Raw genomic sequence first — 18,412 nt, forward strand, 5'->3', positions numbered from 1 at the left:
CTTTGTGCCATGTTACCAGTGCAGGATCATTTCCACCAGTGAAGAAATATATTTTTTTTTAAATAGGCTTCCTCCATTTACTCTTTACCTCAATACATGTTACAATACATGTCTTGATTGTATTCCCTTAACACTTTGACTAATCTGGACCATGTAGAGGTTAAACATGACTTCAAAAAGCAAATATTGATGGTCATTCCTTTACCTGGTTACTGATATTGATTTATAAATCAAAGCCAGATAAAGGGACAATTTTTTTGATTCTGGTCTCTCAATTGTTTTAGGAATTACTTTAATGAAATTAGAGTGTATAGCCTGCTACTGTGTATAAGATATTTATAGGGTTTATATAGCCCTGGATAGATAAGTCATTGTTCCAATTCAATCTTTGCTTTTACAAATGTTACACTTCAATAAGAATGTGAATAATTCATTGAAAGAATCTCAGACTTTGAAAACCGGAGATTCTTTTGTTGCAAAATATTTGTTTATTAATTGACACATGTTTTTAACTTATATTTTTTCTCCCACAGACCTTTGTGAATGACTTACGAATTCCAGACCAGACATATATAACGCTCAAACTGGGTGATGTCATACGGTTTGGATATGATATCCTTTACATGCTTTTAAAATAGACCCATGATGAAATATTATGAAATAGTGTCCATATTAGGGTAAGAGATCAAATCGTTGTTATAAAGAGAGAAAATGAATTGGTCAACAGTTTGCAGGGGGTTCAGTGTAAGATATCTGATGGGGGACAGTCTTTCTTGCCAGCGCTATTTGAGTTTTTCTTGATGGAGATTAAAACATTTTTTTTTAAGTTTTCGTCCTTCAAAATCTACAAATGCTGGAAAGCGCCAGACAGGGATTGAGACAGAAATCTCTGACGAAATGTTAATCCTCTGTGCTTTAGATTATGCTGGCTGGGAAACGGAAAGGCTTTTGCACACATGAACCCCCGGATGCTTAAAATACAAAATACTGTTTAAATTAATGAGTGGAAAGCTGCTTCTATTAGTTAAATGGTAACACTGTTTGCAATAGCCATTAATTTTGTCCATTGTCTGAGAATGAGACTTTTCCTCATGTTACATGCTGCTCGTGTAATCTTTTTAAGAAACTTGGAATGCTGACAGATTTTTTTTACCAAGTAGTGATTTTTTTGGAGTCAGTTTTCTCTTTCACTAAATCTGACCCGTTCATAAGGAAACTGTTTACCTAATGAATGTTTGTCATACAGGATTAAGCTTGACATGTAAAAGTGTAGGTCATTCAGGTAATTTGGAACATAATAACATATACTGCGGTTAATGTTTAACAGCGTTCTCTAAATTGATACCATTTAGCAAACTGAACTGAAATTGGTGCCTTGTTTTAAATGTGCGTGTAAAATGTTTCTCTCATTTTATATTGTTGAGTATTGGTTATTTTGTAACTTTTCTTGCCAGTTCTACATTTCCCTTAACTAAACTCTTACATCCTCATGTGTATATGCTGGAACGGAGTCAACACAGAGTTCCTGAAGAGGCACTTAAGGTAAACATTCGTCCTTGGTCTCTCTGTGTCTGCAGTGCCCGAATGCATGTGCTTGTGTTTATCTCGGCTGCTCTTCCACACTAATCTAGTCCTATATGGGGATTTCCAGGCAGCTTTGATTCCTGCTCTCCAAACAACAGCTGACGAGCTTTCTATTGCCAAGCCAGATTTAAAGCCAAATAGCAAATAAAAAACCCAAACAGACTTTAGCATTTGCTGTCTTTTTGTCCGTCTGCCCCCCCCTTCACTTGTGGCTAGGCAGTGACTGGACTTGAGATTTCCCAGCATGCCTTGTCTTAAGATAATACTCTGGTTTCAACTGCCAGAGATCGGAAAAACTGACTCATTAAATGGAAGACGGACAGATGTTTAGGGTGTGTCGGACTGTTTTTTCCCCTCAGTCATAACTTGGGTAGAAAAAGGCTTAGTTTGAGTGTCTAAGCCGCCTTCCCCTCAGACACTAGATGTTTTTCAGTAGCACTACTGTTCTGTGCTCTTGGACCCTTGGCTCTCTTTGAATCCCCAGGCCATTAGTAGGGCCATTTTATTTTAAATATCTCCTCCTTTTTTTTTTGTAATTTTTATTTTTAATATACCCACAAGTGTTTGATACATTAACAGAAATGATACATTACTGGGGAGGTAGGAAGAGCAAGGAGGGGTAGAGTAATATTGTTCAAGCATTTGTTTGGCCAGGCGGCACCAAATTTTCTTTTTACTATAGCTGCAGGAAACCATGAACTGTTAAGTTTAAGGTTTTGGGAGATGGACTTAATTTCCCAACAGAGCCTCAAGGATTTAAAATCCCAGGTCAGAGTTTCCAACATTTTCATAACAACGGCCTTAGCAGCTTCATCGTTGCTAAGCCCATTGCTAGGAATGACTTCCCACTGACCTACCCCTCTGCGCAGCTGCACTGACTTACGCCAATGACAGCTGATGAACCTGCTGTTGACATCATGACCTAATTGTTGACATGTGAGTGAAGGTCGCTTTAACATATCAGAAGCTATAAAATTATATTTTTTATCGGTTGTTTTCACTCAATCGATAATGGTAGCTACAGTAGCAAGTGTGAAGTACGAGGGGCAGCGTTTTTTTTTTTTTTTTTTTTTTACTTGGCTTGTATGGTGGCTGAAAATTCTAAAAAAAGACTTGTTTCATGCATTCCAATGATGTGCGTTTCTTGAAGCCTCTAATTATACGAACACAGTGCTATTTCAATGTGTAAAACTGACTCTTCAAGGGCCTAATTCCGTTTTTTTCCCTTCCTGTCCGTGTTCTCCGTAACGCACATTTCATAGGGCCCTATGTTAGTCTCAATCTTGTAAAACCCATTTGTATTTCTATACTTCCTTTTCATTATCCCAGGAATGGTATTTTTCACTTGCCAGGCTAAAATTTAACCATGTCAGTTTTTGTAGTTTAGAGGCCCCTGGAGGGTCAACTTCTCTCTGGTGCTGTGGAGCAAGTCTATAATTTGTCTTTTGCACCTGCATTGACCGTTTCTTTGCCCAGTTCAAACCAGGCTGCAGACCTTGATAAGGCTTTAGGAGATGGATTACAATCTTGTACAGATCATGAGAGAGAGAGAGAGAGAGAGAGAGAGAGAGAGAGAGAGAGAGAGAGAGAGAGAGAGAGAGAGAGAGAGAGAGAGAGAGAGAGAGAGAGAGAGAGAGAGAGAGAGAGAGAGAGAGAGAGAGAGAGAGAGAGAGAGAGAGAGAGAGAGAGAGAGAGAGAGAGCTGGCAGGTCATCTTGTCAGAACAACACACTGACTTGTGGGTTTTTCCTGGCTCTTGTTTCAGCATGAGAAGTACACGAGCCAGCTTCAGATGAGCCTGAAAGCATCTGAGGGGAAGAAAGGCCAACATCCTGATGAGAAAGGGGGTGGATCCGAGTCCCCCCGCTCCAAACTGGAGAAAGCAGAGCGCAAGGCACTATCGGGTAACTGCATATACGACTGGACAGTCTATCCCAGCTCTTTAGCTGTAAGGAGTCTGATTTTGCTTTACGTTTTGAACAGCTGCCAGCAAACCAGCTTGTTGGTATAAGTGATATTTGGCTTGTCAGTGGTAATTAGAACCAGGTTCCATGCCTCTGAAATATAGAGAAAATATACCACAATAATATTGTCATGATATAAGTATTTAAAAACATCTTGGAGGATTTATGTGCTGTTAATTGAAAATTTAATATATTAATTTATTTATTTGCATTCCTAGTCTTTGAGCAGCTGTGTTTATTTCACTGCAATAAAGAGCTGAGGTTTTATGTTGTATACAATGCACGATATTCAAAACAATGTAAATCTCTGAGTCCATAGTAATTCTGAAGGGATACATTAAAATGTATGTGTACACTGCGGTGGATTAACAATTTTAAAACTCACATCACAGTAAGAGAGTTCATGTCAGCTTTTCAGGCTAAAGCGATGTGTGTGCACGCGCATTATTGAGAGAGACTTAGTGAGTTAGTTGCTGCTGGGATTATGTGTTTGATGTGCAGTTATACAGAACTGCAGCAGACTGTTTTCCAGACTAGACAACATCAGTCTCATATAAGCTGAACAAAATGCTCGTAGCAGGGAGCTTGACAAGAGAGCCCAAACAGAAGCAATTTAATAATTATGATATTTCTTCATTGTATATATTTGCATTAAAACAAAACCAACATCAGTAGCCATAGTTTTAGCCATTAGCTTTAATCAACCTGGGTCTTGTTTTTCAAAAATGGACATTAGAGACCCTCTTCTCTTTAAGAGGACCTCATTGCAGAAGAGTGAGGGTAAACTTTTGTACACCATAAAGGTGTATATTTGGCAGTAATGTCTGTCTAATGTATTTTTTCTCCTGTCCTCAATCTGTTTCATACCAAATAAGTTTCATTTATTCACAGTAGGAGGCTTTTGTTAACTGTGAAACCAGAGCTTAGTCACATGAAGCTGCAGATTTCTTATGTACCTAAATGATGATGGATAGATGTAAGAACATATTCTCCTGGGAATGTGCAGCTGTTTCATTACTCTAGCTTTATGAATTGAGAGTACCTACTGCAATGACATTTATGGGCACACCACCTAATGTAATGTCTCTGCTCAGCTCCAGGAAGCCATACTAGCTGTGTTGAGTGTGCTGCTGAGCTGAGGTACGTTTCAGCAGTCAACACCTGGATTTTGAAATAGGTTGTCAAATGGACTGAGAACCAGGGCATTAGAGTACATTTCTTCTAGTTAATATATTTGCCACTTGTGCAATGCAGAGTACTTTAGTGATGGACGGTAATAATTGAATCAGTAATTGGCTCCGTATTGCTTTCTTCTGGAATTTCCTGTCCTTCAAGGGGGCCAGTAAATACAAGGATTCAGGTCTCTGAAGTGTAGAGAGAATTTAGTTTTCCTTCTAGTCAATGACCTGTTCACAGTGTAGCACTTTGGCCCTGAGTGTAAGTCAGTACAGACTGTAGAGAAGATGAAATATTATATAATAACCACCTTACCGGTAGTGATGGTCCCTGTAGTATAGACCAAGTGTGGCCTCATTGTTACTTGGCGATTGTCCACAAGACGGAATGGAAATCAATTGCTGCTTATTCAGGAGTGTGCGGTAGAGCAGCCAACACAGCAGAAGGAAGGACAACAATGGAGCTGATGGATTCCCACAAATGCTGGATCATAGTGCGGGCAGATAAACAGAAATTATGGAGTCCTGCCGGGACAGCCCGCCTCATGCGCTGAGAGGATTATGGGAGAGCAGGGAGTGGTCCAGCTTCATGAATTTGAAAGTCATGCCTCTTTTGTGCTGTGCATTATGAGAATAATATCTAGGAAAATAAGGTGCTGGATTTTGCTCAAGGTTATATGAATGCACGTTTTATTTTATTCTTATCTATTTTAGGTCTCCTATGTTTTGTTTATTTTCTCCCAATGTCTAACTACAGTCCCTTTTAAGTGGCTGAATGTACTACCCATTTATGTGCGTTCTCATTGTAATTGTCTATTCAAGCCACGCCATCGAAGGTAGTCAGTGTATAGTAAACCTTTTAATCTGGCTAATCCCATCATTGGATTAGCATACACTAGGTGTGCTTCCGAAAGCACATTACCTGTTAGTACGTTTGCATGTCATACTCTTCAGATCGGCAGAGATCAGTCAGGGGTTTTATACAATTAAGTCTATTTATTATGAGATTACTGAAATGCCTTTGAATACAATTGTATATGTCCAAAATGAGCAATTTCGAAGTGTATGAAGATATGTCCTACAAGACCTGAGTTTGGGAGCAGAGACATTGCAGTTTATAATTAAAATTAATACTTTGAGAGGAGGGGAAAGATTGACTGCAGGCATGGTGCAGTTCGTTGGAGTTCCCAACAAATTGAAGGGAAGGGCTCCTGCTTTGTAGGCAGGCAGCGGCGTCTGTCACGGCCTGCTGCTGCTGCCCCCAGGCCCTGAGCCAGCCAGTAAAGTTCTTAATCTGACCAAACCCAAACCACTTCTCTCTGGATTGCTCAGTGTTAGGTTCCTGGAAACAGTAAAAAGGATATTGAATGCATAAGCTTAGGCCAAATGCAGAATATATGGATTCCTGCTATTTTTCCATTTTGCTATTTCCGTCACTGTGGCAAGTAAAAAAATAATTCAGATCAATATAGTATTTTTATGTAATGCTGTTGCAATTGATATTCTAAAATATTCCTATGGAATGTACTTGTAAAACACTGCTTAAGTTAAAACCACAGCATGTTTGTCAGTTGATTCAAACAAGACTTTTGTGTGTGTTTGTATTTTTAGATCTTCGATGCACACAGTGTGTTTCTAAAAGATAACTGCAAAATGCAAATAGGATGTTAATGAGTGCACTGGGAACGAAAGCAAACCATTAGCAATCATTGCCATTACATTTTCAGCGTTCAGATGTCATCCTCTAACATCACTGGTTATCTTACTGGTTAAATACACTGAACCAAGATGTTAAATTAGTATGGTCTTACTTATGCAAGCAGCTGAATCTCTGCAAAAATTAAAGATGGAAAGAGTACGTTAAAGGTTTATTAAGAATCCATTTAGTTTCTAGGCTGCGGTGTGGGTTTGGTGGTTGCTGTCTCTCGTTTGGGACATGGGCCAGGCTAGGAAGGAATGGACTGTATGCTTTATATTTTTTTTAAGGAGAAGCATATGTGAAAATATAAAGGAGGTCAGAACTTCAGCATAAATAGATCAAGACAAGGCCAATTTTTAGTTGTTTTTAGTTGTTTGTCTTCAAAAGAATATCAACAGTTTATTTAGTTTTATCAGTCAGTTGCTGTTAGTAGCTTGGTTGGAAAATTGTTGAATGCATACACTAGGAAATCAGGACCAAGTGAGAATTCAGATGACATTAAAAACATGTGGATATAAACCAGCCCTGAAAACAAAGCATTGGTGAAGGTAAACAATAAACCCCAGATTGCCTTTCTGTTGGCTTTGATTATTTGTTTGGCTCCCTTCTCCTAACTCACCAGGCTTAGTCACTCCGTCGGAAATGAATTCGAATATTTGAAAGCACAAAGGTCTTAAATGTGTGCTAGACTAGCGGTGTTCTTACTTGGTAGCTCATTAGTTCAATGCTAATTAATGTGCAGAATATGAGTGGATTAATTGCTCATACTTTTTACAAGCAGTAACTTGAGCAGCCGAAATTAGAAATGTATCATTTACGTATTTAATTAAGAACCACTGTGACCTGGAATGCTGTCTGGAAGTGTATTTGTACCTGAAACTTTGCAAATATGCCGCTGGGAAACTCCACACCCAGCCAGGTGGAAAAGCATGTTTGCTTGCTCTGGGGAAAAAACAAAACAAAGCTGGGTTAAAGCAAAATGGTGCAAATGGTTTTTTTCACAACTGCATATTAAGTTAGTCTTTTCATATTTAATTTCATTCTTGTTTAAGATGCAGTTATGTGGAGACTATGTGGAGATGAATTTTGTTAATTAGTTGATGTTTTTTTTTATTCCTAAGGACTGGCCTGAGATCGAGGAGAGAAGTTTGCTGTGCAACAGTATAATTTAAAAGTAATTGTATAGTATTAAAAAGAACACATAAGGACTTCCAATTTTGTCAAGAACTAAAGCAAATTTTCGTGTCTTGAAATTAACACAAAACGCAACTGTGATCTGTAACATTGTGTGCCTTAGGTCAGCGTTCATTTTAAAAATTCCACAGGAAGCAAGTTTTCAAGTTTATAATCATAGACTAAAAAATGTATTTTTGACATGTAATGTGCACACGTTTTGTTTTCAGTGACTTGTTAATTATAAGGTATTTTTCTGTAAGACGCAATGTTTCTCCTCGGTTATGTAAGTGAAATTCAATAATCGGTTTTGGCACTGTTTACTGTATATTTAGAGTAGTCTTGGATCTTTGATATATATATATATATATATATATATATATTTAATTCAAACAAATCTGTTTGCTTCAATTACTTAAAGCAACAGTATGTGCATTTTAATATTGACGGAATATATATTTAAGATTTAACTACTCTGTTTTTCCTAAAGTGTCACTCTCTCTGTTGCACCCTGTCTGGCTATGCGCAGTCTGGTTTGTGTGTTTCACAACTCGTTTCCTTAGAAACTGTGACAGCCCTGATGGCCTAGTTTATTTTGACCTGCTAATACTATGATACAGTTGTTGAACTTTTCTGAAGTTGGATAATCTCTGCCCCTTGTGCTCAGTCCTCACTGGTGACTCACAAGCTTTTGTCATGGCTGTGTGCCTTTCCTCAAGGTCATACTTCTTCCTGATCGTTATTTATGTTAATGAAGGAACCAACACCATCTTGCTTTTCACTAATTACCAGTATTAGTATTTCTATTCATTCATTTTGTTGATTCTCTTCTGATGGCTACTATTACATTTAATAAAAGTGTGTGTGTGTGGAGGGCAGGGGTAGGACAAAACAATAAATTATTATTAACTCCTCAGTTGTCAGGGGTTGTTAGGAAATTAATATTTGGAAGCAACTATGTTTGTGTATGACTGTTTTCTCAAGACAAAATTCCACCAGTTACATATCTCAATGAAAGCAGTGAATCTCAAAGCAATGATTAAAAGAGTGCAGATTTTAAATACTTTTTTTTTCAATTTTGAACATTAATCTTGTTTATGATTAAAAAATAATTCCAGAGTACGGTTTGTGGAATTGAGTGAATTAGTGATTTTATCAATGAAGCAAGAATTGTCATAGAAATGCAATAGCTGGCGTTTAATCGAAAATTTGGCACCATTTGTAAGCTGTGAGCTGTCATATTGGTAACTAATAACCCAGGTCTGATCATACTTTAACGGACAAATGCATGGTTAAATATTAAGCCATTAATATTTGTTAGTTGCATTCTCCCAGGATTTTGATCTGAATAATTTGTGAAATTTAAAGATTAAGATTTTTATTTGTTTAATCAAATATCCAGTTTTATTTTATGCAGCTTAAATATGTGCCATCATGTGGGCACAAATGTAACCTCTCCAGATGTTTGAGGTGGAGTCCTGATCTTTCTCTGTCAGCACAGCTTGAGCAGGGATCCCAAACAGCTGTTGTCTTTTTGCCTTGTAGTTCTAATTGATGACAGTAGATAACCATATATATTCTAATGGGGCCCTGTTCTCTCTGCGCAGAGGCCCCCATGTCCCGGCCCACGCCCCTGTACGGCCAACCCTCGTGGTGGGGGGAGGATGACGCCGGGAACAAAGTGCAGCACACTGAGGGACGGAGGCCCGACGAACCTCATACAGGTCAGTGACCGCTTCAGGACTGCGAGGCCCCCTTTACCTGTACTCTTAGATAAGGATTTCAAATTAGGAAGACTGGTCTACTGGTTTCATTTACTTTTGGATGACTGTGTTGATCCACAGCAGGGGAGGTGTGTTGGTGGGAGGTTGGAAGGTTCAATTTCTTTTAAGGCTGCTTAGGCCAGTAGGTTTTTATTCCTAAAGAGTGAATATAACTGGGCAGTTCAGAAAATCAAGTAATGGAGCATGCAGGGAACAAAATTAAAATAACCCATGAAAATTTGTAAAATAGAGGCCATTTAACAGAGTGGCTGAATTGACTGCAGAGTCAAGCTCAAGGCTTCTCACAATTTCCCTTAGTCCCCCTTTCTGTGGCTGGAGCCGATCCATGATATTTGAAAGGAATAACAAATCATTTAACAGATCTGTAACAGTAGTGCACTGGTACTGCCTAGAAGCGTGGGCTGCTGGTGGCTGCCCTCCCGTGTCCCAGGCAGACCTGGCCTCCCACCTGTACGACACTACACAGGGCATCCAGACCCTGGAAGGGAAATCACAGCCCCTGACTGTTCCTGAATTTCTGATGTGGTTTTCTTTTGTTTGTAAAGACGTTGTACAGTTGTTTTAGGGAGGTATGGTGTCTGGAATGGTGGTGTATACTGAAGAGTGTGGTAAAAGGTATTCTTCCAATTTGTAGCTTTTTTAAGCTTGATTTTGGCTTATATTGGGCGCTATAATAAATTGAAATTCATCTCATCTGCTCAGGTAAGATTTTAAATGGCTGTTTTGTGTAATGGAGCGAATCTGGGGAAGTAACCCTGCATAGAAATCATATAGGGTTTGTTTTACTTCACATATCACTGTTGGCAGAATCCCTGCAATATTTAAATGCATGTTGATAATTCTACCGATTGCCTCTCTATGCTTGTAAACATATGGCAGGCAACTTAAACAAAACAGGCAGGCGCCTATGTTAAAATCTCAATCCTGTGCAAGAAATTGTACATGACATATTATGTGACGGTACCAGTTAATAGTCTTGTACTAAGCAGTCTAAGATAAACCCATCTCTTATGTTTTTTATGTTACTCAGTGATAGTGAGTTCCCTTGTCATATAACTTACAGAACTGAAAACATGACACTTCTCAAGGTGTTTATCATCGTTTAGCATTACAGTGAATATTAGTGACTAACTAATGAGTTTGTTGGGTAGAGCAGATGTTTTAATTAGCAATTTGGTTTCTGAATCCATGCTCTCATCCTTCTAATGTATATTTAGTTTTGTAAATAATTTCATCATATTAAACAGACATTATTCAGTAATATTTCTTTAAGTGTTTATTTCTGTCTTTGATTAGTCTTTTGTGATTTATTGGCAGATTATTAAAGTAACTGACCACTAGAAAGAAAGACTACCGACTATTTAATGGCTGGTTTATGTATTCTTTAGATTTAATTGGATTTTTAAAATAAGAGTATTAAAGCTTATGCAAATATTTAAATTATACAGCACATTTAGATACATCTGTCATTATAGTATACACAATTTTTTTTTTTTTTTTTTTAACAGGTGTGCTTCAATGTGTTGTTCTATAGCAGGGGTTCCCAATGTGGGGTCAAATGCAGCCCTCAAGGATGTTTGGTGTGGCCCATCAAAGCCAACCTTCAACCACCCCTTTTCTGAAGATTGACTATATTTTTACATTTCATGAACATTTTCTGTTACAAATTGCACATGTAACTTGGGGGCAAATAATAAAATAACAATTAAAGTTAATAAAGGTTCCATAACGGAAATGTATAGGAAATAAAATCGGTGGTTAATTTTGTACTGCCCCCCATCCCATGCAACCTCGGGAAATTGGCCCTCCATCACCAGACATTGGGAACCCCTGTTCTACAGTATAATGTGTTAGTTAAATCTCACAGATTCTTTTAGTGGTCTTTAAATAAAAGCACCATTGGCATTTCAAAGGGTGTGGGTTAGCCTTCGTACAGCATGCTACGGCATGTTTATTTGCCTTGTTTCAACAAATTGCTTGTCAGAGTTGAGGAATCTTTATCTAGATCTGTTTTATGTATTCATTGCTTTCTGTCTGACATTTGCATTGTGTTCCTAATATTTTGTTCAGATAAAAAAATACATAAAAAACAATTATACCCCTGGCTTTAAGATCACTTGAAAATACCTCTGTGAACTCTGTGAAAGGATATGTCTTCTCTGCAGGTTTTGCATTTTGTTATGAACCCAACAATTTTTAGACATACAGTGAGGGAAAAAAGTATTTGATCTCCTGCTGATTTTGTACGTTTGCCCACTGACAAAGAAATGATCAGTCTATAATTTTAATGGTAGGTGTATTTTAACAGTGAGTGACAGAATAACAACAAAAAAATCCAGAAAAATGCATTTCAAAAATGTTATAAATTGATTTGCATGTTAATGAGGGAAATAAGTATTTGACCCCTTCGACTTAGTACTTCGTGGCAAAACCCTTGTTGGCAATCACAGAGGTCAGACGTTTCTTTTAGATGGCCACCAGGTTTGCACACATCTCAGGAGGGATTTTGTCCCACTCCTCTTTGCAGATCCTCTCCAAGTCACTAAGGTTTCGAGGCTGACGTTTGGCAACTCGAACCTTCAGCTCCCTCCACAGATTTTCTATTGGATTAAGGTCTGGAGACTGGCTAGGCCACTCCAGGACCTTAATGTGCTTCTTCTTGAGCCACTCCTTTGTTGACTTTGCTGTGTGTTTTGGGTCATTGTCATTCTGGAATACCCATCCACGACCCATTTTCAATGCCCTGGCTGAGGGAAGGAGGTTCTCACCTAAGATTTGACGGTACATGGCCCCGTCCATCGTCCCTTTGATGCGGTGCAGTTGTCCTGTCCCCTTAGCAGAAAAACACCCCCAAAGCATAATGTTTCCACCTCCATGTTTGACGGTGGGGATGGTGTTCTTGGGGTCATTCCTCCTCCTCCAAACACGGCGAGTTGAGTTGATGCCAAAGAGCTCGATTTTGGTCTCATCTGACCACAACACTTTCACCCAGTTCTCCTCTGAATCATTCAGATGTTCATTGGCAAACTTCAGACGGGCCTGTACATGTGCTTTCTTGAGCAGGGGGACCTTGCGGGCGCTGCAGGATTTCAGTCTTTCACGGCGTAGTGTTACCAATTGTTTTCTTGGTGACTATGGTCCCAGCTGCCTTGAGATCATTAATAAGATCCTCCCGTGTAGTTCTGGGCTGATTCCTCACCGTTCTCATGATCATTGAAACTCCACGAGGTGAGATCTTGCATGGAGCCCCAGACCAAGGGAGACTGAGTTATTTTGTGTTTCTTCCATTTGCGAATAATCGCACCAACTGTTGTCACCTTCTCACCAAGCTGCTTGGCGATGGTCTTGTAGCCCATTCCAGCCTTGTGTAGGTCTACAATCTTGTCCCTGACATCCTTGGACAGCTCTTTGGTCTTGGCCATGGTGGAGAGTTTGGAATCTGATTGATTGATTGCTTCTGTGGACAGGTGTCTTATATACAGGTAACGAGCTGAGATTAGGAGCACTCCCTTTAAGAGAGTGCTCCTAATCTCATCTCGTTACCTGTATAAATTATTTCCCTCATTAACATGCAAATCAATTTATAACTTTTTTGAAATGTGTTTTTCTGGATTTTTATGTTGTTATTCTGTCTCTCACTGTTAAAATACACCTACCATTAAAATTATAGACTGATCATTTCTTTGTCAGTGGGCAAACGTACAAAATCAGCAGGGGATCAAATACTTTTTTCCCCTCACTGTAATACAATAACATCCATGATTTGGAGACATTCTGAGGACATTCTGTCTTGACCGATGATTTTCATTGTTTCTGTGGTAGTAAAGCAATACACTGGAACAACCAATTGTTATTAGTCCTGGGTATCTAAACTGAGCTATAAATGTGAAAACAAAACATGGAATTGGTAATTCAGATTTCACAGTATTAAAAGATAGTGCTTTTGAAATGACTGAGTTGATGTATTTGAAAGCTATTTGTCCTTTCCGCTGTAAGATTCATGTTGTTGGGCCCTAGCCACACCCACCTGCCCTTCAGCTTTCTAAGCCTGCTTGTGGCAGTTGTCATTATTGAGGGCTGCTTGAAAATTCAGCTCATGCTTCTTCAGAATCTAGCATGTTTGTGAGCTGCATTCATTTACCTTCTTGGCGTCACCCCACAGAGAACCCAAAGGAGGGCACTAGACTCGACCCGGAAATGAACGGCACCATCTCCGACTTCCGGGACTCCCAGGGCAAGTCCATTTACTCCTACCGGCGGGAGCCCAGCTACTTCGAGATTCCCACCAAGGAGTTCCAGCAGCACCCCAAGTCGCCCGAGACGGAGGTCCATGAGATCCCCACCAAGGACACCGACGCCCTGCCCCTGCCGCCCACCCCCACCCCACCCGTGGTGCAGAGCCACGCCTCCTTCACCATCGAGTTCGACGAGTGCACGCCAGGGAAGATGAAGATCAAGGACCACGTCACCAAGTTCTCCTTTCGCCAGCGCAAGCCACCCAGCAAGGACCTGGCCTCAACCCCCATCGAGGTGATGTCGGCGGAGAGCAAGGTGGCTGATTGGCTGGTGCACAGCGACCCCAGCATGATGCGGAGGAAGGCCCCCTGTGAGGACGTGTACAGCACCAAGAGTGACCTTCCCATCCATATCAAGACACTGAAAGGTCAGCAGGCATCACTTGTCTCTCTAGCTTATGCTCATCTGCAAGATATCAATGGCCCAGCCTTTTCGTTCTTCAGTGTTTCTCCTTTTCTTTTATCCTATAAAGAAACCTCTTTTACTACTGGTTTCACATCCAGATAAGTATTAAAAACAAGGCCTACATCCTTTTTTTGTTTTCCCGTTACACTTTAATCAAACATTATGCATTTAGCAGCGCACACTGAACAATTAGGCCATTATGAACCACAAATAACATTGTTGGATAGAGATGAAATGGGTCTGTTTTGAAGGAATGTCCCAAAATGATTGATCTCTTTATCAATCGAGAATAAAATAAAAATTAAATCCCTGTTTATACGTCTGTTTGCTTTTCTCTTTTCCAGGCCACCATCATGAGGATGGGACTCAGAGTGACTCGGAGGACCCCATCATGACAGAGATGCAGGGCAAGCAACATCAGGAACCCCCACAGCCTCCACAGCAGTCGCTGCCCCTACAGCAGCTGCAACCACAGCAGCCGCAACCACAACCGCAACCACAACCCCCACAGAAGCCATCCGCCCAGCAGCCGCAACCCCCACAGCAGCCACTGCCTCCTTCCCCGCCCTCAGCACCCAAGGAGCCCACTCGCTCGCCAACAGAGCCGCTCCCCTCCCCCCAGATCCAGCCAAAGCAGGACGCAGAGGTGCTCAACCAGCAGGCCTTCATCATCGAGTTCTTTGACGACAACCCGCGCAAGAAGAGGTCGCAGTCCTTCACGCACAACTCCGCGCACGCTGACTCCTACTCCGCCCTCAAGGCCAAGCTGGAAAAACGCAAGGGCGCCCTGGCGGGGGAGAAAGCCGCCGTGGTGGCGTCAGGGCACATCCCGCCCACGCAGCAGATCACCGTGCCCCTGAAGGGCCAGGGCCCACCGCAGAGGGCCAGCTCGCTGAAACGGGAGAAGACAGAGGACCGCCTGAGCTCGGGATCGTCCCTGTTCTCCTCCCGCACCTCGGTTGCCGTCAAGCCCTTCGGCAGCGTGGGCAGAAAGTCCAAGCTGGCCCAGGAATTCGCAGCCGAGTTCTTGAGGGAGTCAGCACACAGTGTCGCCCCCACCCGGGAAAAGACCTCTCCTCCTCCCACTTCCGCTCCTCCTGTGTTGATATCTCCATCACTCTCTCACCCTCCCGCTCCTCCCTCTCCTCATTCAGCTCCTCCTGTTCAGTCCCCCATGCCTCTCTCTGCCCCTCTTTTGCCCATCACTGTCCGTGCCATGGATCTGAAGCCCAATAAAGCCATGAGGAACGAGGAGGAGGACAGCCTGAGCGACGCAGGGACCTACACCATCGAGACCGAGTCCCAGGACAAAGAGGTAGAGGAGGCGCGCAACATGATTGACCAGGTAGGGCGAGCCACGTTGATTGGGTCCCTTGCTGACTCCATCGTTCAAGCATCATTCCCACGTGGGTCCCAATCAGGTCTCAATAGCAAGTCTCAGGAAGAGGTGTCTTCAGATAACTCCAATTCCTTCCAGTGCAGCTCTTGGAGTAATCACTTTGAGTTAATTATCACATTACAGAACAATTTATCATCTAGCTTATTAATGTCATAGGGAGGGTGCTGTACTGTACCACCCATGCTCTAAAGCAACACATTAATAATTTCAGGTGTGTTTTCTTGTACAAGAACAATAGATTAACTAAAAAAAAGCTACAGTTACACGTTTCTGGTAAATGTCATTAGTTCTTTAATTGCAACAGGAGATCAGTTTTGTTCTCCAGCAGAATGTAGCATATAACAGTAATGTAATGCAGTCAGAAAATGTATATGAACAGCTTGCTTACAACTTTTCAGTGTCACCTTGCAAGAAATGTGTGCAAACTGCTGGATACTGATCTACAGCACTGAAAAACAAGCCCTGCCACAACAATAGTGTTTACTGTAAAACAGACAGCTTTGAGAGGAAATGCACATCACTGATAATACTGTAATGTGCTACACCACAAGTTAAAGAAAAGTCTCTCCTGCTCCATATCAGATTGGAGAAAGTTATATATATATAAAATTTGTAATACCCTGAGTACAAAATAATTATAGTTATTATATATATTTTTTCCATTGTAGAGATGTTATTTATATCTAAAGGTGAACTGAGATCTTTGAGTCTCTTCTTGTATTCTTTTTATAATTGGTTGACAATTTTATTAATTCTCAAAATGATACAATGGGAAACGGATATGAAAGCCCATCTTTACTGACAGAACACCATTTTCCATCACAGCGATATATAAAGAAATGGCCTTAGATCATTTCACACAGAAATAGGTCACCTTTTTTAAACTACGCAGGATACTCTTGTGTAATCGAGGCCCACTGTTTGTTTCTATCGGAGCACTTACAGAAGCATTTTTTGACTTTGAGATTTTACTGAGCAGTGAGACATGGGCCAGCAGATCTTTATTTTAGGGGGATACAACTCCGTGAAATGTTGTGTAAATGTACCGAAAAAGTATACTAATATCCCAGTGTGATGTGAAATGTACGCTTTCACTTAATGCTCAGTTGAGTATACTGCTTCTCTCACCCCGACCCCCAACACCCGAAACCCTTACTTGTTTTTGCCTCCTGTTGATTCCCCGCCTCTGAACAGACCCCTGGCCTGCCTCCCACTCTGTGTCTTGTTCGCATGCTACTGTAGTATGAAGATCCCTAGTATTGCCAGTGGTGAGTGACCTGGTGAGATTTCTGCCGGAGATCAGAGCAGATGTAAATGATTTAGCAGTGGCCTAGCATCAGCTCTGTGGATTCCTGACACTTTTAAGGAAGGTCATTTTAGTAATTGACTCAAGTAAGGCACAGCAAGACCCCATGCAATTCAGTACCATGTATAGAATGGTACAATAGTGTAAAATAATACAAAGAACCCTAAAGGCTTAATTAATAGTGTTGCAATTGTTATTCAAAGAAATTAACATAATTCAAGATAACATTTTATGTGACACTCTACTTTTTCCATTTATACATTTGAATCATGACACTCTCCCCACTCTTTCAAACTATATGACCTTAAACATAATCATTCAATGTCACACGCTTTAATGGTAAATCCCCAATGATCAGCACTCTGGAAAAAGGAGCAATTGTGTGCATGTTAATCTGAATCCACATGAGTCAGTTCTGTGTAGATCTGTGTTAACAGTTCGGATCAGGACTCCTCCTAATGCCCCTCAGGCTCATGGGAGACGTTTCTTTAAACAAATCAGTTTGTGACAAGGCTTCCTAATGAAGAATTTGCTCACTGAGAACATAACTGGGCAATCCCAGGGCTTGAATGCTATGCCACGGCTCATTTCTCTCTGACGGAGTGAATCTTTCAGCTAGGTGTGTTCATATTCGAACGACTCAGGATTCCGTCCGATTTTCTTCTGGCATGGACTTATATTTGTTTTAAGTGTTTCTTTTGATTTATTTGTTTTTTAATGTTTTGCTTGAGTGTGGCATTTTGTACTGATTGAAACATATTGAAAAATCCAGGGCATACCTGTTGAATATTGCTCATTGGGAAATGCAAGACTGTACCTAAACAAAGACACATCTGTTATCTTTTGCCATGTCCGTTTTAAGACTTAATGTGTATTTAATCGAAATACTGGGATATGAACAGAACTGAAGTTAATTTTCCAACTCAGTAATGCATAGAAAAATATCTCGACATCATTTAAATTCAGTCCCCTTCTCATGGTATCTATGAATGGTGTATGCCCAGTCATAGTGACTTAATGGACTCTCTTAATAGCGTAATTCAAGATGTCAGACAGAAAAACACTTCTAATTTCATAGGAGATAACTTTTAAAGTCCACCTTTGATCTTGCTGCCAATGCAGACAGAACTCGAGACAAGCTCAGAAAGAGCTCTATTTTAATGACACTTTTAATAGCTATATGTTTGCCTCTTTGCATGCAGTTTTTCAGTGCACTTTTGCTTATGTTTTGGCAAATCTATCGGAATTACAATTTACTTTGATGCATAAATGGAACTCCTTTTAACATGCGCTCCTTTTTTATACTTGGACCTGGTTTTATGTGAACTGAGATGTTGCCCTCTGCCTGTCAAATATGGAACTACATTATGAAATAAACCAGAAACTCCATATTTTATCCCCAGATCTTTCATACTGTAATACTGTAATTTAAGGTTTGAGTGTTTTTTTTTTTTTCCCAATTGAAATCTAGGAAATAAATGTATAAAAGCATCTGAAGCTTTTGATATTTAAGAACAATTTCCCATGTTAAGGAGAAATGCACATTCATATTCTGCTTATTGCCTTAAAACCAGGAACTTGAAGAGTGCAAACTTTTTATTTAATAGCAGTTTATCACCCTTGAGTGT

The 18,412-nt window shown here is 40.4% G+C and overlaps 1 protein-coding gene across 5 annotated transcripts in view; it reads left to right on the top strand.

Moving 5' to 3' along the window:
• Positions 1–18,412, top strand: part of cep170ba (centrosomal protein 170Ba) — a 53,542-nt gene that overhangs the window by 18,122 nt on the left and 17,008 nt on the right. For all 5 annotated transcript variants that reach the window (XM_066694279.1, XM_066694274.1, XM_066694277.1 and 2 more), the window contains exons 4-9: positions 534–612; positions 1,484–1,542; positions 3,349–3,487; positions 9,202–9,318; positions 13,541–14,041; positions 14,424–15,424. In XM_066694279.1, the coding sequence (XP_066550376.1) occupies positions 534–612; positions 1,484–1,542; positions 3,349–3,487; positions 9,202–9,318; positions 13,541–14,041; positions 14,424–15,424 (1,896 nt within the window). The remainder of the gene's footprint in view (positions 1–533; positions 613–1,483; positions 1,543–3,348; positions 3,488–9,201; positions 9,319–13,540; positions 14,042–14,423; positions 15,425–18,412) is intronic.

This window comes from Amia ocellicauda, chromosome 21 (assembly GCF_036373705.1).
Source record: "Amia ocellicauda isolate fAmiCal2 chromosome 21, fAmiCal2.hap1, whole genome shotgun sequence".
In the NCBI taxonomy this organism is placed as follows: domain Eukaryota; kingdom Metazoa; phylum Chordata; class Actinopteri; order Amiiformes; family Amiidae; genus Amia; species Amia ocellicauda.